General features: G+C 68.3%; 1 protein-coding gene across 16 annotated transcripts in view; it reads right to left on the bottom strand.

The window, feature by feature from the left end:
• Positions 1–25,107, bottom strand: part of TNS1 (tensin 1) — a 49,695-nt gene that overhangs the window by 22,257 nt on the left and 2,331 nt on the right. For 5 of the 16 annotated variants that reach the window (XM_084524404.1, XM_084524412.1, XM_084524415.1 and 2 more), the window contains exons 1-15: positions 12,524–12,562; positions 11,101–11,142; positions 9,457–9,506; positions 9,107–9,278; positions 8,858–8,908; positions 8,595–8,717; positions 8,338–8,402; positions 8,140–8,223; positions 7,916–8,028; positions 7,611–7,671; positions 6,658–6,733; positions 6,440–6,569; positions 6,103–6,168; positions 5,637–5,798; positions 4,861–4,947 (exon numbers count right to left, since the gene is read on the bottom strand). In XM_084524404.1, coding sequence (XP_084380530.1) covers positions 4,861–4,947; positions 5,637–5,798; positions 6,103–6,168; positions 6,440–6,569; positions 6,658–6,733; positions 7,611–7,671; positions 7,916–8,028; positions 8,140–8,223; positions 8,338–8,402; positions 8,595–8,717; positions 8,858–8,908; positions 9,107–9,274 — 1,186 coding nt within the window. In that variant the 5' untranslated portion in view covers positions 9,275–9,278; positions 9,457–9,506; positions 11,101–11,142; positions 12,524–12,562. Of the gene's footprint in view, positions 1–4,860; positions 4,948–5,636; positions 5,799–6,102; positions 6,169–6,439; positions 6,570–6,657; positions 6,734–7,610; positions 7,672–7,915; positions 8,029–8,139; positions 8,224–8,337; positions 8,403–8,594; positions 8,718–8,857; positions 8,909–9,106; positions 9,279–9,456; positions 9,507–11,100; positions 11,143–12,523; positions 12,563–19,238; positions 19,378–24,410; positions 24,449–25,107 lie in introns of those variants that run through there. The other 11 variants (XM_084524419.1, XM_084524406.1, XM_084524411.1 and 8 more) reach the window with 7 other exon arrangements.

Raw genomic sequence — 25,107 nt, 5'->3', positions numbered from 1 at the left:
AGCAAAACACTTCCGAAAGCCAGCCCCCGAGCCGGGGTGCGGGGACGGCTTACCGGGTCCCTGCCTGCCCGCGGGGACACCCTCGCCCCCCTACCACCACCCCTCCTCGCCAGAAATACCGCCCGGCACACCACCTACCCAGCCGGCCTGTTCCCGCCCCGGAAAGAGCCCCCTTGACGCCGATTTTCCGTTCCCGGCTCCCTGCTGGCAGCCCAGGGAGCCCCGGCCTCGAAGATGCCCCAGGGCAGCAGGGACAGCGGGGTCTCCTGCGGGCACCCAGCGTGGAGGGATGAGGAGGTGTCGGTGACTTCTGCCGGGGGCTCGGCGCTCCTCGGTGCGCCCTGCGTAGCCAGGAACCGGCAGCGGTCGACTCGGCCACCCCTCCCGTAGCAGGGAAAGGGAGAATGAGAGGGAGGGAATCCCTTCCAGGGGAGGGAGAAAGGAAAAAAGCAGCGTGTCCAGGGGCCGCGTCAACGCCGGAGAGGCTGAGACATCGCCTGGAGTCGGGACATCGCCCAGCCCTCCCGTCTGATGTGCTGGCCGGTCCCGGGAAATAGGGCAAGAGCCGAGGGGGGGCTGGGATAAATAGGGCAAGGGAATGGAAAGGAAAAAGGGAATAAATAAATATAAATGAAAGCACGTGGCTCCGAGGGGAAAAAAAATAGAGGAGAAAGGCTTTAATTAGGCTGGAGGCTGGGAACCGCCCCCCGGCTGGGCGAAACGTCTCGAAAGCGGGGTCAGCGTGGGGCACAGCCCGCGGCGGGGTGAAAGATCTCCAAGTGCCCGGTCCTACCCATCCTGGACCCTCCAGTTAAATGGGGAAACAGGGATTTGGTGACCCCCAAGAGCAGCACCAAGCGAGGAAGGGGCCTTTGGTCAGGCCCCCTCGGGTCCCTCGTTCCACGGCTGTTCCGCCCCATACCTGCCTGCGCTCCCCGTCCTTGTCCCCACGCATCCCCTGGGCTCTGGTGACACGAGGTGACTGCCCGCTGCTCCCTGCCACCTCCCCACGCCACCCCTGGGCCACGCTGTGACAGCTGCCCGTCACTGTCACCTGAGAAGTTGAGCAAACTGCCCCAAAAAGCACCAAGGGAAGGGGCGCGGGCTGCCACAGGCAGTGCAGATGTCCCCAAAACAGCGGGGCACCGGGTCCCCGTCCGCAGCGTGCTTGCAGCTCCCCGCAAGGTCAGGCTCTGTCCCTGAAGGTCAGCGCAGCTCCAGCCTGCCAGGGCTAGGTTTGCCCGGGCTCAGCCCCTGCTGCAGCTCGGGGAGAGTTTTGGGGAGCCGCCGAGCCCGGCCCTATGGCCCCGCTCCCCTCCCCGGCACCCCACAGCTCAAACCGGGAGAAAAACCCCAAACCCGGTCTACAACAAGTGGCAAGAGGATGGGGGCTCAGCCCAGTGGGTGGAAGAAGGAGCCCAGTTCCCAAATCTCTCACGCATCTCGCAGCAAATCCTGCCCGGGGCTCTGCGCCCTTGGAGAGGATGAGGCTGGGGCACCGCCACGGCCCCCCTGGTCCAGCAGCATCCCACCTGCTGCCTCTGCCTCCGGGCAGGTCTGTGGGGTCTCAGGACCCTCCAGAGGATGGAGGAACCAGGCTGAGTCCCACGGGGAGAGCTCAGCACCACCCCCCCAGCTCTGGTTTCATCGTGTGCCCCGATAAGATGGCAAGAAGTAATTCCAGCCCCTGAGCCAAGGGGTCACCGCGGCCATAAATCCCACCCTGCCCCTGCCCTCCCCCCCCTCAGCCCCTCCGGCTGAAAGAAAAGCAGAATCGGGACTTACCAAAGGGCACGGGGAAGAAAAGATCCCAGGCGAAGAGAAGGAGCGGGCGGCAAAATCCCTTTCCTTCGCTCCTTCCAGCACCAGAGCCTTCCAGGGGAGCTCGAGCGGCGTCCGCAGCCGGCTCCGTGCGTCCGTCCAGGACAGGAGCCGACGGCTGGGGCTGGCTTTGGCTGGCGTTTGTCCCTTTGGCTTTGCTTTCCCTCTCGCCGAGCTATCCCCTCCCCAGCGCCGCGTCCCCGGGGCCAACTTCGGGGCACCCCGAGCGCAAAGGGGGGGACCGGAGGGGGGCTCAGCCCCGGGAGCTGGGCGCAGCGGCGGCCGGCGTGGGGAGCGAGGGGAGGACGGAGGAGAGGAGGCAGCGGGACGGGGATGGAGGAGGCTGGAGGCGAGGACGGAGGAGGCTGGAGGCGAGGAGGTGTCGGATCCCTCCCCTCCGCCCAGACCACACCGGGGAGAGGCAGCGGGGAGGCGGCCGGGGGCTGCCGGCACCGAGCCCCAGCCCCGGTTAACCCGGCGAGGGGCGAGACACCACAGAGGGAGGGCAGGGAGGACGGCCGGACAGACGGAGGGCTCCTAGTTATGAATATTAACTCCTAGTTATGAATATTAACTACTTCCTCCAAGGGCAGCGCTGCGTTAACCATTTCTTAGGCACCGCGGACAGACGGACGGACGGATGGCCCCCCCCAGCCTGGCACAGAGCGCATCACCCCGCTGGAGGGGACCCCAGCCCCTTGGGGACCCCCCCAGGCTGAGCCCCCCAGCCCTGCCCAGCTCCCACGCCGTGTCACACCTGTCCCCAGGAAGCCAGGACGCATTTTGGGTTGGGGGGATGTCCTTTCGGGCCCCACGGGGTGCTTTGAGGGGGCTGGAGTCCCGAGTTTCTCCGTCATAAACACCCAGCTCAGGAGGAGCAGAAAGCCCTCACGGCCAAGCCCCTCTCCCCTTGCAGTGGCCATGCTCCAGCTCCATCCAAAATGCAAGTTCTGCACTCTCTTCCCCCCAAAATGACCGTTTCCCACCTTCCCTTTTCCAGCCAGGCCCCCGACTCAGAGCCCCATATCCTCCAGACAGCGGCAGGCACCAAGCTAGCATCCTTGCAAACCTTGTTTTCCCCGTTTTACACCTTTTTCTTCTTTTCCCCCAGGTCCCACAGCCCTTGGCAGGCCAAGAACCCCAAAAACGCACACCTGCCCCCAGCGGGTTTGGACTTTAAGGACTCTTTAAAAGAGAAGGAGAAGGGGCTGAGCTTCCAGTGCCTGCCGGGCACCCAGCCCACATCCCTGCTGTGCGCCCTGCTGGCCCGGAGCCCCGCAGTCCCCGCTTCTCCACCCCAAAATATCAGGTCAGAGGACGGCCCCTGCCTCGGGAGCAGCTGCCGGCTCGCCTGCCCAACCCAAACATCCAGCCGAGCCCACGGATGCTCCAGCATTTCCCCCTTTCGGGGAATAACCCGACAGAAAGGAGGACAGCCTCCCCGCCGACCCAGCTCCAGCCTAGCCGGGTCCCCGCTGCCCAGCAGCAGGGTGCGAGCCCCGCGTGCCCCCCCCCCAAAAACCCACCCGCCGAGCCCTTACCTCGCGGCGGTCGGAGCGCAGGGCGGCGGAGATGGGCGGGCTGGGGAGGGGGAAGCGGATTCCTTCGGCTTTAGTCAGCTGGCGAAGGCGAGAGCAGAGCCAGCGGCTCCCCTCCCCGCAGAGCCCGGCCAGGGGACGGAGCCAGCCGCGGGGGGAGCGCCGCAGCCCGGCAGCTCCACTCCGATGGCTTTAACAGCCCCGGCCTGGCCCCGGGTGGCTCCCAGCTCCTCCGCGCTCCCCGTCCGTCCTGGCGGCCCCCCTGGAGGCAGGATCCAGCCCCGCAAACAAACCCGGGGGGGGACAAACCCGTGGCGGTGACCCCAGCTGGGGACGCGGTGACCCGCGGAAAGGTGCGCTGGTGTCCGCCACCCTGCTCCCAGCACGGGATGGGGAGATCAGGCGGGAGGAGGAGGGCACCAGCATAACCCCAGGAGGTTTCCCAGCCAGGGCTGACCTTGGGGAGGTGGTGCCCCCCTCTCTGTGCCCCCCCCGGGTACATCCAGGCCCCTCCGAGCCAGCCGAAGGGTACATCAATCAGGAGGGGAGCGCACGCGCGTGAGCGCAGCCGAGCGCGGCGCCAGCAGCATTACTCAGGTGGGGATTTAGCAAGTCCCCTGCAGATGTTGGGCTTGGCCCGGCCTCGGCAGCACAAAGCGGGGCCGGGCAGGGCTGGCCCCAGGGCTGGTACGGAGGAGGGAGGCAGGGGAAGGATGGACAAGGGGTGCAGCGGGGCGAGTGGGTCCAAGGGGCTGCGGTTACGGGGTTGGAGACACATCCGTGGCCCTTTGGCATCACCTCGTGCTGCCCCAGGGGTGTCCCGAGCCCGGTGTACCCCCCCTCTGCACCGTCACGGATCCAGCTTTGCCCACCTGCCCCAAAAACAGCCACGGGGAAGAGCCAGGACACTGGTGGGAACTCGGCACGGAGCCGGCACCAACCCTACAACCCCTCTGAGGAGGACGAAGGAGGGCAGGCGGAGCCACGCAGGGGCAGATGAGGTGTGGCAGGATGGGGACAGGGGTGTCCCCCGCACCCCGACCTCACAGACACCCACAGGGCAGCAGGGACCTGGAGAAGGCCAGCAGGGGGGCTCACGGGGCAGCCCGTGCCTGGGTACCCTCCGTGCCAAAAAACCCAGTCCTGGGGGTTCAAACCCCCTCCCCTCACCATCCTCCTGCCCCTTGGGGCCCTTCCTCCCATCCCACCCAGCTCAGCACCCCCCTCGCTGCCCAGCCGGATCCCCAAGCAGAGCCACGGCGAGGGTGGCGGGCACGGGGGGGGTGGCGGAGACGCGGCGCGGGGCGGGGGGAACCCACCGGATCGCGGGCGATCCCGAATTCCCTGGCTGCCACCTCCTCGGGGAGCCTTCGCCGGGCGGCGGCGAGCGGCAGTGGCACAGGAGCGGCGCGGCGGCTGATCCCACCCCGGGGCTCTGGTCCCGTCCCCCCCCCACGCCTCGTGCCAGCCTCGGTCCCCCCCCCCCTCCCTCCCTTCTCACCCCTCCGCCCCACCGCTGCCGCCGCCGCCGCCGCCGCCGCTCGCTCGCTCGCGCCTGGTGTGCCAAAAAATGCCGGCGTGCGATTCCCTGCCCAAATAAGGCCAGAACAACCATAAACACCGACCCCTCGCACCGCCGGCCCCGATCCCGGCCCCATGGCGCACGTGGGCCCCCGCGGCCGCCCCGCCGGCCTGCCCACCCGCTGGAGAGCGAGGGAGGAAGGAAACCGAGCTGGAGAGGGGGGGGGGAAAGAGACGGCAAAACTGCCAGGTCCCCGCTGCCAACCAGACAGGAGGCTCGCCACCAAAAGCCAGCGGGAGGAGGTCCCTCTTCTCCGTGGAGACCCCACACGGGGCAGAGCTGTGCGCCCCCACCCCAAAGGCAGCCTGCCAGGACGAGACCCCTGCGGGGACGGGGCAGGCGAAGCCACCCAAGGTTCCCATCCGGCACAGCCGGTGACCTTCAGGGACGCCGGGCACCGCAGCTGTCCCTGCCCCGGGGACGGCCAGGAAAATGCAGGCATCTGCTCGGCCACAGGTGCTTTGGCCACCAGGACGCGGGCTCGGCACCCTCAATATGTATAAAATACAAGCACGCCCTGTCCTTGGAGAGCAGGCGAGGGCAGACAGCATGCAGCAGCCAAGCAGGGGGCTCGGGGACCTTCTCCCAGCTCCAAGCAGACAGCGAGGGGACAGCGAGGCGTCCTCGTCCCCGGCATGGGGAAACCGAGGCACGGCAACATCCCGGTGGCCCCAGCAGCCGCCCGCGGCCCTGACCTTTCTCCAGGTGCTTGGCAGGCAGCGGCGGCTCGGTCCAGGTTCCCTCGGCGCTGTCCTCGCGCTGGATGTTGAAGTTCTCGTAGGAGTCCCAGCGGATGAGCGGGTCGGAGGTGTTGTAGTCCACGGAGACGCTGGGCCCATTCTCCAGGTGCTCCATGCCTGGGAGGATGAGGGCACGGGGGGGATGGGGCGAGGGAAAAAGGGGGAGGCACACGGGGTAAGGGAGGAGAGTCACGGATGGGGCTTTCTCCCGCTTTTGGGAGAGAAGTGGGGGGTGTAGATATAGGAACGGGGGCACCAAGAGGGACGGGTGGGCTGGGGGGTGCAGCAGGACGCACAGACGAGGTGTACATGGCTGGCTGGGGCTTTTGGGGTCGCCTGGGGACAGGCAGATGGACTGACAGAGCGTGCCCAGGGCTGGGCTTTTTGGGGCAGGGAGCGCTCCCCGCAGGGTGAGCCGTACCTTGGATCTTCTCGGGGCCGTAGGAGAACACGAACTCCACCTTCCCGTACTCGGGGAAGCGGTCATCTGGCAGGGAGAGAGCAAAGGAACCGTCCCCATCCGTCCCTCCAACCAAAATGTGCCCAAAGCTGCCCCGGCCAGCTCAGGGAGAGGAGCTGGTAAAGGATTTCCTTGGGCAACGATGCCCGGATTTGGGGTGATGCTGCCAGGACGGGTCGCGCTCCCCACCAGCGGGGTGCCCAGACATCCCAGCAACGGGAGCAGCCTCGGGGCCGCAGGAGGAGCTGAAAACTGGCAGGAGGGAGGAGGGAGGCGGCGCGGCGGGCAGCGGGGTTACCTCGGAAAGCCTCGTCCAGGTCCTCCTTGCCGAAAACGATGTCCAGGTCGTGCACGGCGCACGTGTGGAACTGCACGCGGAAAATCACGTCGCGCGTCGGGCTGCGAAACTTCTTGTGGTAGCACTTGAGCTGCGGGAGGAACGGGGATGAGGACGAGTCCTCCCCAGCTACCGGGATCCCCCGGGACACGAGGAGCAGCCGGGGACGGGCTCCTTACCAAGATATCGCCCTTCAGCAGCAGCCCGGGCTCGATGGTGATGCAGATGCCCGTCTGGCTGTCCCCTTGCACGTTGCTGCGGAGAGGGACGGCACGTGGACACGGGTGGCAGCGCAGAAACCCCGCAGCACCCTGCCTCCTCCTGCCCCTTTCCATCCCAGCAGCTGCCCCCCTGCCTCAGTTTCCCCTCCTGCACCCCACAAACACCCCGGGGGCCGCCTGCGAGCGGTGGCGTCGACGTTTGGTGCTGGGGGATGCGGGAAGAAGGGGGCCAGGCGCCGGGGGGACCCGCAGTGGGAATTGGGCAGCTGGGGAAATGAGCTCCTTGGCCTTCCCCTGTGCCTGTTCCTTGGGATCCTGGTGCTGGTGGGGCTGGGAATGGGGCACAGACCCTGCCCCGGGCGGCAGCAGCGGGACATGGTGTGGGGGTGAAGAGTGGGGAGGTGAAATCGTGGGGAGCTCTTCTTCGGGATGAAGAAGGCCACCGGGGGGGCTCTTCACGGCGATCTCTGCACCCAAGGGATGGGGATGAGGGACGGGGGGCTGGCAGGGTGTCAGCCCTATGGGATTGCTATAGGGACGGCGACCCAGCCCTGGGAGGGTGCCTCGTGTCACGGCACATCGCTCTGTAGCCCCACGGGAGGAGCATCCCTCCGGCCCCAACGCCTCCGTGTCCCCAGGGAGGGCGAGGTGTCCCCGGCCCCAGACCCCAGGCTCCCTCTGCTGATGTGCAGAGTCACTACAGCCCCCCCCCACAGCAACGCTGCCCAGGCCAGCCCAGTACGGCCCAGTATAACCAGTTACAGCCCCTAAGAAAACGGGGAGCCTCATTTTTTTCTCTCCCGAGGCCGGTGGGAACCAAAAGGGCGGAGCAGCGGGACCGCAGGGGGCTTGGTCTTGGACGTCTCCATCACCCCCCCAAGATGCGAGCCCCCCTTCCCCAGGATAATTACTAGATCCCCGAGGTGTAGACGGGCTGCATGGCCTGGTAGATCTTGAGGAAGGGCCGGCAACCTGGAAGACATCAGCGGGGGAGAGAAGGCGCACGTTGTTAGCCGGCGGGGCGGAGGGGCCGGGGCAGGGCTTAGTCACGGGGGAGAAATCCAAACAGGGAAGGAGCCAAGGCAAACAGCCGCTCCCCAGTGGGGCCGCTGGCCGCGGGCAACAGCCGGGGCTGCGCTAGGGTGGGCAGAAAGGGATGCTCGGGGTCTGGATGGGGCTGGATGGATGGGGCTGGATGGGGCTGGGGGCAACGTACCGCCTTTGGACTCGAAGTTGGGGATGCCGTGCATGATGACGTGGTGCAGGAAGAGGGGCTTGTTGTTCATCTTGATGCTGCCGGACAGCAGCCCGCTGAAGTAGTGGATGTACCTGCGAGGAGGGGACGGGATGGGGAGGTCGGGGGCTGTGCCGCAGCCCTCGCCGCCCCCTGGCACAACCACGGGGTGAAAGCTGGGCTGTGAACGCCCCCCCAGGACCCACCTCCTCTGGGAGGGCTGGCCCACCGGCACCACCTTGTCCTCGTAGAAACGCTTCATGGCAAACCTGTCCAGAGCCTGGTCGGCGCTGCGGGGACGAGGAGACGGTGAGGGGAGAAGGGAGGCGGCGGCACCGTCCCCGTCCCCGTGCCCACGTGGGGGCAGCGGGTCGGGGTGCCCCGGGACCGGGTACGGCTCTCACCTGGCTGAGATGTTGCTGTAGTGCATGTAGGCTGCCACCACCACCCCCAGCCGGCCGCGGTTCCCCTGTGACAGCAAAAAGGGACAGCACGGGGGTTGGGGTCACCCCCCAGCACCCACGCTCCATCCCATATAACCACGCACCCACAGGATGCTGGCACACCGAGCCACGAGCCACCGGCTCCCTGCACCCCTTGGCGTGCTCAGGACCCCCCCCCATCGTGTCCCTCCCCGTTTTGGGGACGGGCCGCAGCCCACCTTGTTGTGCAGCACCACCACGTTGTGTGCCCCCGCGTTCAGCCACGTGTCCATGGCTTTGCAAATGCTGCAGATCTTCTCCAGCGCCGGGGTGTGCAGGTCGGGCCAGCCGAAATCCAGCACCTGGGTGAGGAATTGGGAAGAAGGGGGGGGTGGGACACAGCCGGGGGTCACATCCACGCCCCCAGCAGCTTGCAGCAGGAGCTGGTCCCACAGATTTCCCCAGCCCCCAAAGCCCCGTGCCCCCCGCAGGCACGACCCACCTTGGGGTGCAGCTTGCTGATGTCGTGTCTCCGCTCGGACAGATTGAAAAGCTGCAGGGAAGAGGAAAGACAGAGTGAGGGAACACCTTCCTCCCCGGTAACCCTCCCACAAAAAAAAAAAACACCTCCACCTCCGTGCAAAGAGCCTCCCTCTCCGGTTCAGCACACCGGCATCGAGACCAGCCGGCGGCGAGGACGCAGCGCCTTAATCCTCTCAAAACCCCGGCCCCTTTTCCCAGGGCCCCTCACCACGTAGTTGTCCCCGTGCTTGGACTTCAGCATGTGGGCCACCTCGCGCAGGTTGCTGCGGAAGCTCTGCTCCTCGGCCGCGCTGGGGTAGGAGACGGCGATGATGCGCTCCGTGATGTACACCAGGTCCAGCTCGCAGCTGCTCTCCATCGCCGCCGTCACGCTCATGCTCCTGGGCGAGGGAAGGGGACCGCCGTCAGGACGTGGCACCCAGGGGACGCGGTGACACTGCCCACCCGGCACGGCTGGGGTCGGGCTTCCCGTGTTTGTTTTTTTTTCCCCGCTCCCAGGTGTCGTTGTGGCCCCGCCACCGCAGGTCCCCGTCCCCACGCGGACCACGCGGACTCTACCTGGACGTTTTGCGGCGTGACTGCCCGCCCCTGGGGGATTTCGTGGTGTCCTAAAGAACCAGAGAGGAAAACCGAGTTACTGCCATGGCTCTGGAGGGGCCGAACGTCCCCAGGGGCAACGCCAAGGCCGGCGCATCCATCCCCGGCACACCAAGCCCCATCCCGGTGCCACCAAGCACCCCATCGCACTGCCACCCCCGCCACGGGCACAGCAACGAGCAGCAGCACCGGGCACGACGGGGACAGTGCGATGGCACCAGGGGACAGCAGGGGACGGGGCGGGCTTGCAGCCCACGGGAGGCTCGCGTGGCCGGGCACCGCCGTTTGCTTTGGCCCCGGCTGCACCACGCCGAACGCCGGGAGGAAATGTTTGAGCTCTCCGAGCAGGAAACTTCTATTTATGCGTGTTCTCCGGCCTCAAGAATTTCATCTGCAGCCGGTTTGTTGGGCGACTGCGTGACCTCAGCCGAAAAACAAAGCAGGGTTTCCAAAAAAAACCCGCTCAGGGAAAACACACTCACACCTCATTAGTTTTAGTATCTCCCGCTAACGAGCAGGTGGCCTTTAAAGACTCATCTCGCACGGGCAGCACCTCCCGAGCCCCGGGAAGGACCCGAACCCCATCCACCGGCCGATGCAGAGCTGCAGGACGTGCCACCACCCCGTGGGGTCCCAAAACATGACCCAGCCCGGGGCAGGTTTGGCGGCGTGCAACCAACATCACCTCCCGCTGCGGCTCCTGCGTCCCCAGCCGGTCCCGTCAAGGTCACGGTGCCCGGTGGAGCTCCGTGGGAGGCTTGGGGTGGCCGACGGCCTCCCCGATGAGCTGCCTGGGGGCTCAGCATCCCTGCCCGAGCCCCTCTGGGTGGAATTGGTGCCGCGGAGACCCTCGGGAGAGGGGACCTGGGGTCCCCATCCCAAGCTGCCTCCTCTCCTGTCACCTCAGCATGTCCCCAGGCTCTTGGCACCATCCGAAACCCACAGGTCCCACCTGCCCCCAGCCGCTGCAGGGCGATGTGAGCCGCAAGAAAGGGCGCAGGAAGACCAGGAAACTCCCCAGGAGAAGCAAAGCCAACGAAGAGCACTCCTGGCTCCCCGCTGGACTTTCCCAGCCCTGGGTTCCCTCTCTCCTGTTCATCAAGAGCTGGAGACGTGACCTGAAACCACCACAGGGACGGGACAAGCAGCCTCCCAGGTGAGGAAGGCTCTCACCTCCTCTTCCTCACGGCCAATCTCCATCCTCCATCCCCACCGGGGCCTGCTCCATCCCAGCCCCGGTGCGCGCGGAGGCAGGCGAGCAGGGGGAAGCCGTCTGCGTTGACTTTGGCAGGGCGTTTGTCTACACTGTCTTAGCAATTTCATGTCCACAGATTAAATAACGTATCCCCAGCTCTTGGACAGGAAAGCCGGCTTTGCGGCAAAAAACCCGGCCTCCTCTCCAGGGCCTCTCCACCGGGCTCTGCCACCTCCACCTCCGCCGCTCGCCCCGGGCACGGCCCCGGGCATGGGGGGGTCCCCACGGCACCGGGGGGGGACCTCGGGAGCAGGCTGAGGGGTTGTGGCTTGAGGCGAGAGGACAGGCATGAGGGATCCCCAGCGATGTCTCCAGGAGGAGGCCAGGCCCCCCCGGCACGGGGCACTTACCGGGGTGTCCGCCTGCTGGGTGATGCTCTCCCCCGGGGACGGCTGTGGGCGGACAGGGAGGAGGAGAAGGGGGGGAACGAGGGAAAGGAGACAGGGAGAGGGAGAGAACGGGAGAGAGAGAGGGTGAGAGCCGCGCGCACACGCACACAGAGTGGAGGCCGGGGTCAGAAGTTCCCCCCCGGCTATTTCTGGCCCTTCCTAGGAAGCGCTCCGCCGTGCCGTTTCCTTCCCTGCCCGCCTCCCCGTGGGAAGGACGTGTCCGTTCTTCCTCAAAGCCGGGAATCCCTCGAAACCCAAGCGTGGCACGGGGGTGACACGGAGCCCTGATGGGGGCCGAGGGCACTGCCCCCCTGCCTCGCAGCAGCTGGCCCCCCACGGGACCGCGGTCACGGACGGAGAGCACCCACACCCCAACACCCCTCCGGCGTCCCCCAGGGCCAAATCCCCCAAAAGGGCTGGATGCTTCCCACATCCCTCCTCACCCCACAACCCACGGGGGGGGCGGGAGCTCTGCGGTGATTTACAAGAAGAAAAGCAGCCCCCAGACTCCGCCGTGGCCCCCCAAAGCAGGCGCTGGGCGTTGTAGGGCCGCGATGCAACGGGGAAAACAACGGCACTGCCTGGCCGGGGGTCACCCCGGGGGGGTCATCCCACGGGGCAGGGGATGCTGAGGAAGGGGTACATTTGGTGAGACGTCTCCTGCGGCCTCTGGAGCTTTGAAAAAGGGCCGGGGCCAGGGGCCAGCAGTGCCCAGACCCCAAGGATAGGGGCAGCACTGCCACCTCCAGCCCTGGCAGCGGGGCAAAGCCCTTTCGATTTCCTCCCGAAGCCGCAGTAACGGTCCCAGCTGGGAGCCAACACGTTTCTGCCAACGATAAGTGCCCGAGGCGGTGCAGGCGGAGATTAAACCCGGGGCAGATAACCACGGAGGGGGCCCTGCTCACGCGCTGCCCTTGTGAGCTGGCAGGGGCCCTGCCGAGCATCCTCTGTGCCACGGGGTGCCCGGTCGGGGCCCCTGGAGGGGGGCGCAGGCACCCGGCACAGTGCCAGGCTGCCCAAAGCCCTGCCACGCTGGGTTCGTGTCACCCCAGACGCCCCCCAGCCTCCATCCAGCTCTGTGCACATCCGTCTGCTCATAAACGTCCCCGAGAGGGACAAAAGAAAGGGGTGACAATAGCAAGGGACGCTAACGTGCGGCCTTGGGCGCCCGCAGCCAAAGGCACATCTGCTAGAGCCATCTCCGGGCGTGCAAAAAACCCGCTCCAAGCCGGGAGGGGAGGCCCCCGGCTCCAGGGGACACCAGAGCCTGAGCCGGTCACGTCCCACCCGCCTGTCCTCCTCAGGGCCCGTGCCAGCCCTCTCCCCAAAAAGCCCCAGCTCTGGGGATCCGGGGACGGCTCCACGTGGGGTGGGGGGCACTTACCAGCTCATAGTTGACCGCGGGGGTGCACGGGGTGGCAGCCTGCAAGGGAACAGAGAGGGCACGAATTAATCCCGGCACGGGAAGGGGACAGGGCGCAGCATCCCCCGGGGCAGAGCCAGCACCCAGCAGGGAGCGATGGGGACACCAAACCCACGGGCAGGAGCACAGGCACCGTCCCGAGGTCACGTCCCGAGGGCTCCTGTAGTGACAGGGGAGGACTAGGGGACACCCCACGCCCTGTGCCGGGGGCAGTGCCACGCGTCCTCAGTGCCACGCGTCCTCGGGCCGGGCAGGGGCAGCCCCAGCCCCAGGTTTTTGGAACAAAACCCAGCCCGGCCTCGTGAGCGCTTCTGCAGACGCCAGACGAACAGCCCAGCTATTGTTACCTTAATTACCAGCGGCAATTACTGCCAATTAACCTTGGGTTTTGCGTGCGCCCCAGCGCGCTGGGAAGCAGCAGCACGCCGCGCTGGGAGAGGCAGCGCCTTGTTTGTCGGGGCCGGGAGCAGCACCAGGAGCTGCTGCAGCCCCGTGGAGGACTGGGGATGCTGGTGGAGGTGAGAGGCTGCGATTCAGGGCACCTCGTCCCCTATACTCCCCACATGTGTCCCCGGGAAGCAGTGACCCCATTAAGCCACCCCCTGCCCCGTCCCAGGCACTGATGCCTCGAGGTGATGAGCTCTGACACCCAACACCACACCGGGGCCGGTCCCCAAGCACCACGGCACGGGAACCCCTTGCACCCCACTCTTCCTCCCTTGCCACGGGCTGCAAAAAGCAGATTTTGGGGCAAAACCCCACTGTGAGCAGCCAGATCCTAAAGGTGCCCCCTCCCTCTCCAGCCGCCGGAGCGTTCCCGTCCCGCCTTCGTGTTTTGTTCGGGGGTTCCTCCTCCTCCTCCTCCTCCTCCTCCTCCTCCTCCTCCCGCTCCCTTCCCCTGCGCATTATTATTATGATTTTATTCTAATGCAGAAACGCTTCCATAAAAGGCCCCTTTCCCTGCCCCGCGGCGCTGGCCCCACGCCAGCCTCCCTGGAATGTTCTCCGGCAGCGAGCCGCCGCGGACGGGGCCGGCACGGGGCCGCGCTGCGCCCCACGCTGCGCCCCACACACGCCCCCCCCCCCACCCCAAGGGATGCTCACACAGGTTCCCCCACACCCCAGCACCCCCAGAACCCCAATTCCTGAGGCTCACGAGGGGGGGAACAGGGGGAGCCGCTCTGCTCCCCCCGCCACGGGACACAAGGGCGCTGAGGACAGGTAGGGCGCGTGCCCACCCGCCCTCGGGTTTCCGCGCCAAGCTTTCAGGCTCCAGATGCTCCTTCAGCTGCAGAAGCTTCAAGGGGGTGTCCGTGGTCATAATTCCCTGCCCCGGTGGATTCTCCGATGACTAATATGGGGTTGTGCTCAGCCGGCACCTCTCCTCCCATTCACAGGAGGCACCGCCACCGCCTGTCTCTCTCTCATCCCAGAAAGGCAGTTTTAGGAGGCCGGCGGGAGCCCAACACCATTTTAAGTTTCTGCCCCTCTCCAGCTTGGCTAAAACGAGCTTTTGGGTTGAAGGAGAAGAGAGCAGCCCCCCGAGCCAGGCAGCACAGCCCTTCCTTCGGAAGCCGAGCTCCCGACCCAGCGGCACAGCAGCATCCCTCCTGTCCCCGAGGCACCCCAGCTGGTGGCAGCGGGGCTGCGAGCAAGGGGCTGAGCTTTCAGCCGGGCTTGGCAACGCCGAGCCCTGCTCCCATCCCCTCATCCCCCTGCCCCTCGCTGCCTGTCCTGCCCCTGCGCCCGTGAGACGAAGGGAAACGCTCGGGGACCACGCAGGTGACGGCGCCACCGCCATCCCCAGGGACCCCCACGTCCCCTGCTGCCGGGGTTTGGGGGATAAGGCAGGGGGTCTCGTGCACCCCCAGGCCAGGTTTGCCGGGCTGCAGCAGACACAGCCGCCTTTCTTCTCCCCCCCCCCTGCCGGTGTTTGCATTCCTGCCGCCCGGCTCCCTCCGCCGCGACCCCTCCGCCCGGCAGCCCTGCCCAGGAATGCGAGGAACGAGGCGCAGCGGGGCGGCCGCCCACCCCCAAGCCCTGCGCCCCCCCAGGTGGCAGCCCTTCCAAAAGGTCCCCGCCGTGAGACCCCGGCCTCTCCTCGAAGGTGAAGCCCAGCCCAAGTTTCCAACACGCCCCGTGGGGGCTCCCTGATGTCTCCTCAAGGGTTGGGCACGGAGCACATCCTGCACTTGGGGGGTGCCAAGGGGCTCCCCCTGCCTCCAGCCGCCTGCTGGCACAACACCTGCAGAAACTTCACGCCCCTGGGACATCCAGCAACCAGCAAACACCCGCGGTGACTCCGAGGGTCCCCTGGCTGGGCTGCGGGACGCGAGGATGCTGAGCTGTTGCTCCCGGGGCTGGGCAAGCACTGGCCCTCGGCCCGTGGCACAGCCCGCCCAGCTGCCGGTGGGTTACACAGGCCCATCGCTGACGCATATCCCTTCCTTTGGGTGGCGGTTTTTGTTTTTCCCTTCCCCAGGAGCTCTGATAAACAAGCCCGAGCCGTCTGATATCCGGGCCGGTGCTGACCCTTGCGGTGCCAGGAGTAGCGGCGGGAGCCAGAGCGCACCCGGTGCGCTCCCTGGCACGGTGGAGACACGCAGAGGGGAGACGCATGGCCTCCCCCGGGGCCATGGGGAGGACGATCCCCTCCCGTGAAGCCACAAGAGCTGGGCAGAGGGTGGGACGTGCAGTTGCCAAAGAGGACGGTGACTCAGTGGCTCAGTGGCTCAGTCACTGTCCCACAGAACACGGCCGGGGTGGCACCAGAGGATGCGTGGAGAGGAGTCACCCCGGCCCACCCCTTGCATCCAGCGCCGTGTCACCCCGCAGGGGACCTCAGTCCCCCTAGGACAGTCACCTGAGCTGTGCGTCACCCCACGTCCCAGCTGTGCATCACCTCCCCGAAAGGACAAGGCTGAGAGCGGTGGCACCCCCGCATCCGAAGGGGACCGACCCCGGGGCTCAGCGCCCCTCCGGCCACCTGCCCGCTCCCCGCCACGCTCCCTGTTCCCACCCCAAATTTCACACCGTGCGTTTCTCGCCACCACAGCCGATCTCCTGTTTATGCAACAAGTCCCCCGCACGTTTCCAGCCACGCTCCCCCCCTCGGCCCAGCCCCACCCTGCCCAGGCGCGGTGCGCTGCGGGCACCCCGTTGTGCCAGCCTCGGGGCGCCCGCACCCAGCCGCTCGCGGGGGGATCCCGAGAAACGGGGCTCAGCGCCCCAGCATGGCAAGTGCTCGGCTGCTTTTCGGGTTTCTGCCCCTCAGCCGGGTCCCGCAAAGCTGCGGGCAGGACGTGCCGGGAGCCCCAGTTTGGCCGGGATGAGTCAGGAGCTGGGGGTGAGTCAGGAGCTGGGCGGACGCCGGAGCGCAGAGGTCCCGCTGCTCCCAGGCTTTGCTCCGAGCATCCCCTTCCCAGAGCCACGGCCCCGCCACGTGCCCGGCCCCGAGGCACTCCCAGAGCAGGGCAGAGGCCACGGGCTGGGCGTCACCGTGTCCCTGCAGCCGTTGCACAAGAGATGCTGGCGGTACCCGGGGAGGGAAGCGCTCTCCTCCGATCCCCAGCCCGGAGGCTCGCTGCGGGGCGAACCCTTTGCAGCACCCGCACGCCCTGCTCCTGTTTCTCCCTTGCAAGCCTCCTCGATTCAGGCCACTAAAACCCCAGAGGAGCCACAAGGAGGGCTCAGGAACAGAAAGGATTCACCCCGTGCCCAGGCACAGGGGAAGGATGAGCACCAACCATGGGGCAGGGCGAAGGCAAGGGGACGCTGTCCCCATGCACCCCACCACAGCCACCCCAAACCCGCAAAACCCCAGCAGCGCCCTTCCTTGGGGTCAGCACTGATTTCCACCAGCACCCGCAGTGCTCCAAGAGCCGTGGCACCGCGGCACGGCCCGGGGACATCCCCAGCTGCCCTGCTGCAGCCAGAGGCCACCAGCCACCCCAAGTGACACGCGGGCGCCTGGTTAAGCTCACGGCGGGGGACGTGCGCCCGGCCCAGCACCAGCGCAGGATCCCTCCCCTCCCACCACCCCCTGCTATTTCCAAAAAACACCTCCAGGCGCTGGCCCCGTAAACACCCTCATGGCAACAAGTCCTCGTCCCCTGGCAGCGCCGTGGCTCGGGGCAGCAAACCCGAGGGGACCATGTAAGGGAAGGCAGCGGAGAGCTGCCGGGACGCCGCGCAGCCGCCCCACGGTGCTGAGCCTGGATGGGGTGGACCCTGCCCCGGTGTCCCACCAGGAAGGTGGCAATAGGGGCAGGGAGGGTGGCAGCCCCAAGGGCTCCCGGTGGCGTGTCACTTGTCAGGCTGTGGGGACCGAGCCGGGAAGGGGACGCGCGGGAAAGTTGCGGGGCCTCCAACTCCGGCTGGTTTCGATTGAACCAAAATAGCCGGGTTTAACCCAAATAAGGGCAGCTCCTGGCTCCGAAGGGCTTCGAGCAATCGGCCCAGGGGTTGCAGCGGCTGGACTGGGAGAAGGAGGAGAAGCCGTGCCCTTGGACATTCTTGGGATGCAAAAGGGCTCTTTGGGGTCGGCAGCACGGCACGGGCACCTCGGCGTGCCCCGGAGCGGGGCCGGCCCTGCTCTGCCTCCTCCTGCGGGCGCCGGGCTCGGCACGGGGCCGGCCACGGGCAGGGCCCTGCTGTGCTCCAGCACCTAAAAAGGCAACGTTTCGGCACCGGCCGCCCCGCCAGGCCAGCGCCTGCCTGGCTGCAGCCCCAGCGCCCGTCCCGTGGCCGCTCTCCCAGCCTGGCCGCCACCCGTGGGTGCTGCCACCCGTGGGTGCTGCCACCCGTGGGCGCAGGGACGCCCGTCCCCAGGGTGCCACCTGCCCCGGAACGGGGACCCCGGATAGGAGCGGGGTCACTGCGCCCTGCTCCAGCCACCGGGGCGGGGGGATCCCAGGGCTCTCGTCCCCACCCCGGGGACCCCAATCGGCCCCGGGGATCGACTGGGATGGAGAGGTCCTCGCGCGGGATTGGCCAGCGAGTGGATTCTTGCAGGGATTGGTCGGCGAGTGGATCCTCGCTGTCTGCACGTGGATCCCCCCGTGGCATTGGTTGGATCCCTGATACTCACACGGGATTGGCCAGGGCAGGGATCCCGGCACAGGATTGGTCGCTGAGTGGATCCCCGCGTGGGACTGGCCAGCGGGGTAACCCCGGTCCCCGTGGGGCCGCAATCCCCGTGCCCAAACCGTCCCCTCCTGCGCCACTGGGGGGCTCTGCCACCGTTTTGGGGTGCCACGTGCCCCTGCGCCACCGTTTTGGGGTGGCACGGGGACAGGGCGCACGAGGCTGGCCACGGGGCACAGCAAAGCCAGCGGGAGGGTGGCACCAGCCGAACCCTCCGGCTCTGCTCCCCCAAACAAACCGGGGTGCAAACAGAGCCACCGGCCCTCGGCATTTGGGGTGAGGCCCTGGGGTGAGGCTCAGGACCCCAAAACTCTGTGACACGGGCGAGCACAGCCCCGAGGAGCGGGGCCCCACGAAGCGTCACCGCCGGCCCTGCCCTTCCTGGCGCGGGGGCCCGCGGAGAGGCTGCCCTAGGGAGGCTCCAAAGCAGAGACCGGGGGCTGGTGTCCCCCAGGGGTGCCACCACGGGGGTGGCATTGACCAGGGAGGCGTGGGACGAGCAGGGGGCCGCCGGCAGCGCCGTGCCCCAGCAGGGACAGCGCAGCCCTCCCCGTGTCACCACACTGCAGGGGCACGGGGCGCGTGCTCGGGTCCCCCCTGGCTCCCCAAAACGCGTCCCCAAAGCCGAGGGCACCCCAGCACCCTCCACGAGCACCCAGGGGACGCAGCCACCGCCGCCCCCCCGCCAGCTCTGTCCCCACCACCCACAGCCGGGGGGGGACACCCGGGGACGGACCCCGGCCCCGCGCGGGGCTGCGCAGTTCTCCTTTTTTTTTTATTTTTTTTAATTTTTTTTTTTTATTTTTGTTGTTTTCCCCTTAAAAACAAAACGGCTGATGCCTCGCTCGGCCGTTTCCTCTCCCAGGAACACAGCCCAAAAACATCTGCGCCGCCGGGACCTGCCCTGGCGAATTTAACCCTCTGCCTGCCCGGGCGGCGGCGGGGTGGGAAGGGGGGGGCCAGGAGGCCACCGTGGTGTCCCCCCCCCCCCCTCCCCAAGGCCCCTCACCACTCATTAACCCGGGGTTTAACCATTGACGGTCCCGCAGGAGGACGGGGAGGGGGGATTAACCCCTGCGCTGCCCGGCTGTCCCCACACACACGCAGCCCACCCCGTGACCCCCCCGGTGAGGGGACCCGGCTGCCAAACCCCCCCGGTCCAGCGTGGGGACACGTCCGTGGAGAGGGGGCACGGGGTGCCCGGGAGGGACCCCCCCACACCCTGCACCCCCTCCCTGGCCCCCTCCCTTGACGCTGCTCCCCGTGTTGCCCCCTCCGAGCCCCCCACCCCCTGCGGGACCCCCTCCGGGCACCGACCCCCAGCAGCGTCCCCAAACCCGGAGTGTGCAGGGGGGCGCAGGAGGGGGTCCCCCAACCACGCAGCACCCTCCCCGCACGGCTGTCACGCTCGGACCCCCCCCCACGCCCCCAGGAGATGCCGCCCCACGCAGCGTTTGTCCCCCTAATGGGGTTTTGGGGGAGGAAAATGGGGGGGGCAAAGACCCCCGCGTGCCGTGGCACCCGGCTGTACCTGGTTCATGACGCTCCCGAAATCCATCCGGGGTCTCGCCTGCCTACATCCGAGGGGGACGGCAGCGCAGCCTCACCTGGCCGGGGGGCTCTGGGGGTGGCTGGGGTTGGGGTTGGGGGGGGGGGGTTTGCCGGGGAGGGAGGGGGGGGGGCCTGGGGCAGGCGGGAGCCCAGCGTCGCCCGGGCGGGCAGGCGTGAAGGCGGACTGCAGGCAGAGCCCCCCTCCCTCCCCGGGACAAGCCCGGAGAAGGAAGGAAGGAAGGAGGGAGGGAGGAGGGAGGGGAGGGAGGGAAAAAAGGGGGGGGAGAGCCCAAGGGTTTCGCTCCCCGCAGGCAGGACCCCGGCGATGGAGGGGAGCCGGGGAGGGGGGCCCTGCAACCCCCCCCCTCCTCGCCCCTCCGTACCCCCAAGGCTGCCGGGGGGGGGCCCTGGGGCGCCGGCCCCCGGCCTTGGGGGAGGACGGGGGGGGGTCCCGGGTGGCTTTTTTCCACCGCTCCCCTCCCTCCTCTCCCTTCTCCCTCTCTTTCTTCTCCTCTTCCCTCTCTCCGGCGCGCTCCAAGTCGGACGCACACGCCCAGCCCCGCTCCCCTCGCCTCCCCCAAAAACGCCCTTAAAGGCAACCGGGAGCCGGGCCCCCGGGGGCGAGGGGCGCTGGCGAGGGGGGACACACACCCCCCTCCCCGACCCCCAAATCCAAATTTTGCCCCCCTCCCCGAGCAGCCCAGCCCAGCGCCTCGCACGTCCCCGTGCCAAGGGGCCCCGGGCGGGCGGCGGGGTCGGGGCCTTATCGCCCCGCGTGACGCTGGTGGCGTCCCCGTGCCCTTGGCGGGGGGGTGGCAGGGGCACAGGCACGGGGCTCGGCTTGGGGTCTTTCTGTTTGGCCCCCCCAAAAAGGGGACAGCTCGGTCCCCCACCCTGCATGCCCGAAAAATGGCTCTTGGGTACCCCGCTGGTGCCGGAGTGGGGGCAGCGAAGCTTTGCCCCCAAAAAAGCCAAAAAAAGGATGGGGAAGCACTGGCTGCCGGCGCTGTCCCGTGGCACATGACACCCTGCCAGCCCCCCCACTGGCCTGTCCCAAAAGCGGGGCACACCCAACGTCCCCCTGGCCTTCCTCCCACCTCCCTCCAGCCTCCTCCTCCTCCTCCTCCTCGGGGTGCCGGCAGCGGCGTGCGAGCAAGTGGTCAGTGCCAGGACACCCGGGCGCAGAGGGGCCGTGGTGTAAGGAAACCCCGGCCGCAGCGGGGCCGGGGGCGAGCCCACAGAAAGGCAAACAGGCCGGGGGGGGCCACGAGCCAGCCGCCGGGCCCGGCACTGTTGACATTTTCTCGCCCAACACCTCCCCGTTCCTGTTTGCGTTTCCGTCCTCGCGCCGCGGGCCCAGCCAAAAAAACTCCAGGGCTGGCTCTGCCTGGAGCCAGGGGCTGGGATGGGGTGGGATGGGACGGGATGGCAGCGAGGGGCTCGCCCTCTGCCTTCTCCCCCCGGGGCCACACAGCTTTCCACGTCCGACCCGAGCATCCCGCTGATCGCATCCCCTGCGCCACGCCGGGGCCGCTCCTCCTCAGCCCCACGCAGCCGCTGCTGGCACCTGCACCCGCTGCTCCTGGAAAGCGTGGAGAGAGCCCCCGGCGCGTGAGGAAACCGAGGCACGGGGCGGCTGCGTGCCCTCGGAGGGCTCGGGGGGCTGGGGGCTTTCCAGCAGAAAGGGGGCAGGGGAGCAACGAACGCCCCCAGCCCAGGAGCAGGGCACGGAGCCGGACCCGGCACAAATCTCGGCTCTCCAGGACGCGGCCCCGGGGCAGCTCCCAGGCCCTGGGAAACCCCAGTGTGGGAAGAGCCGGGGCCAGATGGGGAAGGCTCGGCATCCCAGGGGGTGAGCGGAGGGCACTGACAGCTCGGCCCTGTCCCCTGCCTGCAGGAGCTGTCCCCAGGGAGGCGACGGAGCTGTCCCTCGGGGAGGTGACGCGTCCCCTCCACAGGGCGCAGCCACTCCAGTCCTTAAAGTGTCTCTGAACTCAGACCCCCGCCAGCCACCAAAAACATCCCGGAGCCAACACGGGACAGGGGGACGGGTCCAGCAGGCGGCCCAGTGTCTCCGGTGGCCTCGCGGAGCCCCCCCAGGGAAACCTGGGCCCGGTGATGGACCCCACCTGAACCAGCTCCTGCGCATCCCAAAACAGCCATCCCCATCCCAAAACAGCCATCCCCATCCCAAAACAGCCATCCCAGAGCGCACCCAGCCCGGGAGGAGCATCCCTACCCACCCCCAGGGTGGCAGAAGGAAGGGGACATGGGGACCAGCCCTCGGGGGGGAGCCTCCCCGCGCTCCCCCCTGCCCTGAGCGCGGGCGGGCTCAGCACCCGGAGGGTGCAGGACGGGGCCCCAGCTCCAGCGACCCCCCCCCACCCCCCAGAGCTGAGACAGAGGCTGAATATTTCGGCGGTGACGTAAAGAAGGGGAAAAAGGAAAGAGAAAAAAAAAAAAAGAAGAAGAAGAAGAAGGAAAAAAAAAAAAAAAAAAAAACACAACCCAAACCCCCCTCCAGGACCCGCTGCGTCCACACCAGCTGGCACAGCGGCCGGGCAGGGCTGGCCCCCCTGCAGCCCCCCGTCCCGCACCCCGGCTGGGCCCGTGCCAGGGCCAAGGACACATTCCTGCCGCATTCCTCCCCCGTGCTGTGTTGTGGAGACCATGGGTGTTGCTAATTATCTGTCCCGGAGGCAGGGTGGCTTTTAACGGGGGGCATCGGGGACGGGGATGGGACGCCCAGCGCGAGGCACGGGGCTGGGGGCAGCCCAGCAGCACAGCCGTGTGCCGCAGCAGGGTCACTGCTGTCCCCTCCCCGTGTCCCCCATTCCTGGCACAGCCACAGGGCCCGGCCGTGCCCCAAACAGCACCCAGCACCCCAAATCCAGGCTGCCCGGATGCGTCCCCGCCGCGTCCCCCCCTTCCCACAGCCCAGGACCCTGTCCCCGTGCGGGGGCACAGGAGGTGCCGCGGGCACCGGGAGCGATCGCTGTGGCCAGGACACACCTCGCTGCACGGCCCTGGCCCCGCTCCAGCGCCCGGTTTAATGATGGACAAACCCCCCCCCCTCCCCGACCCCATGGTGGGGGGCACTTTGGCAAACAAGCCGAGCCTGGAAGGGGGCCAGCAGGGGATGGATCCGGCCCCCGGCACGTCCCCGGAGCACGCGCGGCCCCCCCTGCACCCAGCACCTTGGGGTCACCCCCAGCAGCACCACCCTGGCAGGGTGGGACCCACGGGATGGGGCCCCCACCTCTGCACCACAGCCCCGGGGGGTGAGGACGGGACCTCCCCACGCACCCCCGGGGGCTCACACGTGCCCGGCCACCCCCCCGTGACTCAGTTTCCCCATTTTTGCAAAGGCAGCTGCAGCCCCCCCCCCAGCTTTGGGCTGAGGACCCCGGCACAGCGAGGGATGGAGGAGGAAGGCTGGGGGGCTCGAGCGCACGCCGGTGTCCGTCCGTCCGTCCCCCTCAGACCGAAGGGGGGAAGGTTTGCTAAGCAAGGAAAAATCCCCCGAGCGGAGGGGCCGGGCGCGAGAAGGGCCTTACATGGGCATGGGAACGGCTTCGTGCTTCCCAGATGATGTCTGTGCGTCTGCCCCGGCCCCCCCAGTGCCGCCCACGGGCTGCGGGCACCCCGCCAGCCTCGCCTGGCACCGCGGGGGCACGGCCACTTTGCCGCCCCCAGGTCCCCCTCGGTGCCACCAGCACCTCCGCATCCCCCTTCCCACCGTAGCCCGTCCATTTGGGGCTTTTACATGGGGTTTTTCCCCAAATGGGGCCAGGAGGAATCCAGGGGGCTGCGGGAGGGCTCGGGGCAGGTCCCCTGGGGAAACCACAGGGAGGGGACACGAAGGCAGCGGGGACAGGAGCAGCCGAGGGGGGGGCGTCACGAGCTCAGCAGCATCTCCAAGGCAGCAGGAGGAAGCGTTGGGGCGAACAGCACCAAGCACCTCGGGGGGGGGGGGATCCAGTTTCCCCACTCCCCGAGCATCCAGGGGGCGCAGGGGTTAAAGGCGAGGGGCTTCAGGTGGACACGAGGCCGTTTTCGCCCTGAGCTGAGCCCCCTCCCCGCACGCTCCCTCCCTGGAGACCCTAAAGGAACGAGCTGGCGTGAGCCCGCTGGCTGCTTGCCTGGCCGCAGCAGCCCCTCCCTGGGCGCTGGCCCAGCGGAGCCGCGGAGAAGGCCCCTGGCCCCGGCCCCACGCACGCACCCCCCCGCCCCAGCAGCACCCCCGCGGGGGGGAAGCTCCAGCCCCCGACGAGCGTGGGAAGGGGGAGGGAGGCCGACCGACTGCAGCGGGTTTCCCTCACGCACCCAGCCAGCGCCCCGGGTGCAAGGCCCTGCGGGCGCGCAACCCCGTAGCAGACAGCGGAGAATCCCCACCAGCCGCTTCCTCCCGCCTGCAAACGCTGGCAGACGCTCCCCGCCACCGCATGCCGTGTTGTAGGCATCCCCGTTCCCTCTCCCCATCACCAGGGCACGCTGCCTCCCCCAGCTCAGCCCCAGGGCGCTTGGCAGAGGGTCCCCGGGGTGACGCAGGGTCCCCAGATTGTCACTGGGTCCCCACAGGGTCCCCACAGCCCTGCCGAGCCTCCCAGCCACCTCTACCCTGCCCGCTCGGGACCCGGGGTGCTGGGCACATCCCAAAGGTTCCCCTGCAGCCCCTTGAGCCCCCGGCGTGGTGCCAGGGCTGCTCCAGCACCACCCACACCGCGGCACGCTGCGAAGCGCCACGCGTGCCCGGCCCCTGGCACAGCCGCCTCGGGGCTCCGGAGCCGATCCTCTCCCTCCCTGCCCGGCCGGGCACGGGCACAGGCACGGGCACGGGCACGTCCCAGCCCACGCTGCCCGCCCGGGGCGCGCCAGCCTCTTCCCGCCAGAGATGCCAGCCCCGGAGCCGCCTGGCACCCGTCCCTCCCCGGGGGCTCGGGAATGCGCAGCCCAAAACCCAGCCCCGCTGGCAGGGCAGGCACAGGCAGCGGGGTGGCACGCCGCCGCTTTGGCACTGGTGACAGCGGTGCCGCCGTCAGCAGGCAGCAATCCGGGTGCCCGCCCGGTTGGGGATGGCCGGCGTGGATCCCAAAACCCCTGCTCAAGCCCCCAGACCCCCCCTTCCTGGGTAAAAGGGGACCAGCCTTACCTTGGCTTGGCACTTGGTGTGGCAGGAGAGCTTGCAGCCTGCGGGAGGGGACAGGGCGTTAGAGGGGACACATGGGGGCAGCCCGCGGTGACCCCACACGCAGGGTTGCACCCACGAGGGGGCACGGACCACGCCAGCCCCCCAGGACTGTGGGAGCACCCACAGAGATGCACAAACCCTGCCCCCGTGCACCCCACATGTGGGACACGTCCCCCCCCGTGGTGCCAACGTGCCGGGGGCGCGTGTGCCTGTGCGCACCACAGTGCCTGGAGGTAGGGGGCACGGATGGAGAGCGCGTGGTGCCAGCTCTGCTTGTGAGCTCTTGCACACCCACGCACACCCACGCAGCTGTGCACATGCACTGCGAGTCTCCGTGCAGGACGCCAACCCATCAGCGGGGCAACACCAGGTGCACCCCGGCGCGCCGCCCCGAGGGGACGCCAGGGTCCCCGCGCAGCGTGGCCGCGGCTGCACGGCCCCCCCCCAAGACCCTGTCCCCCCCGGGATGGTTTCCTGCAGCGCAGGGAACACAGGAAGGCGCATTGTTCCCGCGGCCGGGAGCGTTTCCTCCCGCCGCCCCTCGCACGGGGCTCGGCGTCACCGCACACGTGCGAGGGGCCACGTCACCGCGTGTCCCACCGGGCGCCCCGGCCTCGCCAAGGGGGGACAGCGGCCACCAGGAAAGCGAAGGGGAGGA

Source organism: Aythya ferina (assembly GCF_964211825.1).
Source record: "Aythya ferina genome assembly, chromosome: 6".
In the NCBI taxonomy this organism is placed as follows: domain Eukaryota; kingdom Metazoa; phylum Chordata; class Aves; order Anseriformes; family Anatidae; genus Aythya; species Aythya ferina.
Note: the sequence above shows the minus strand (reverse complement) of the source record. Positions and strands in the feature narration are given on the sequence as shown.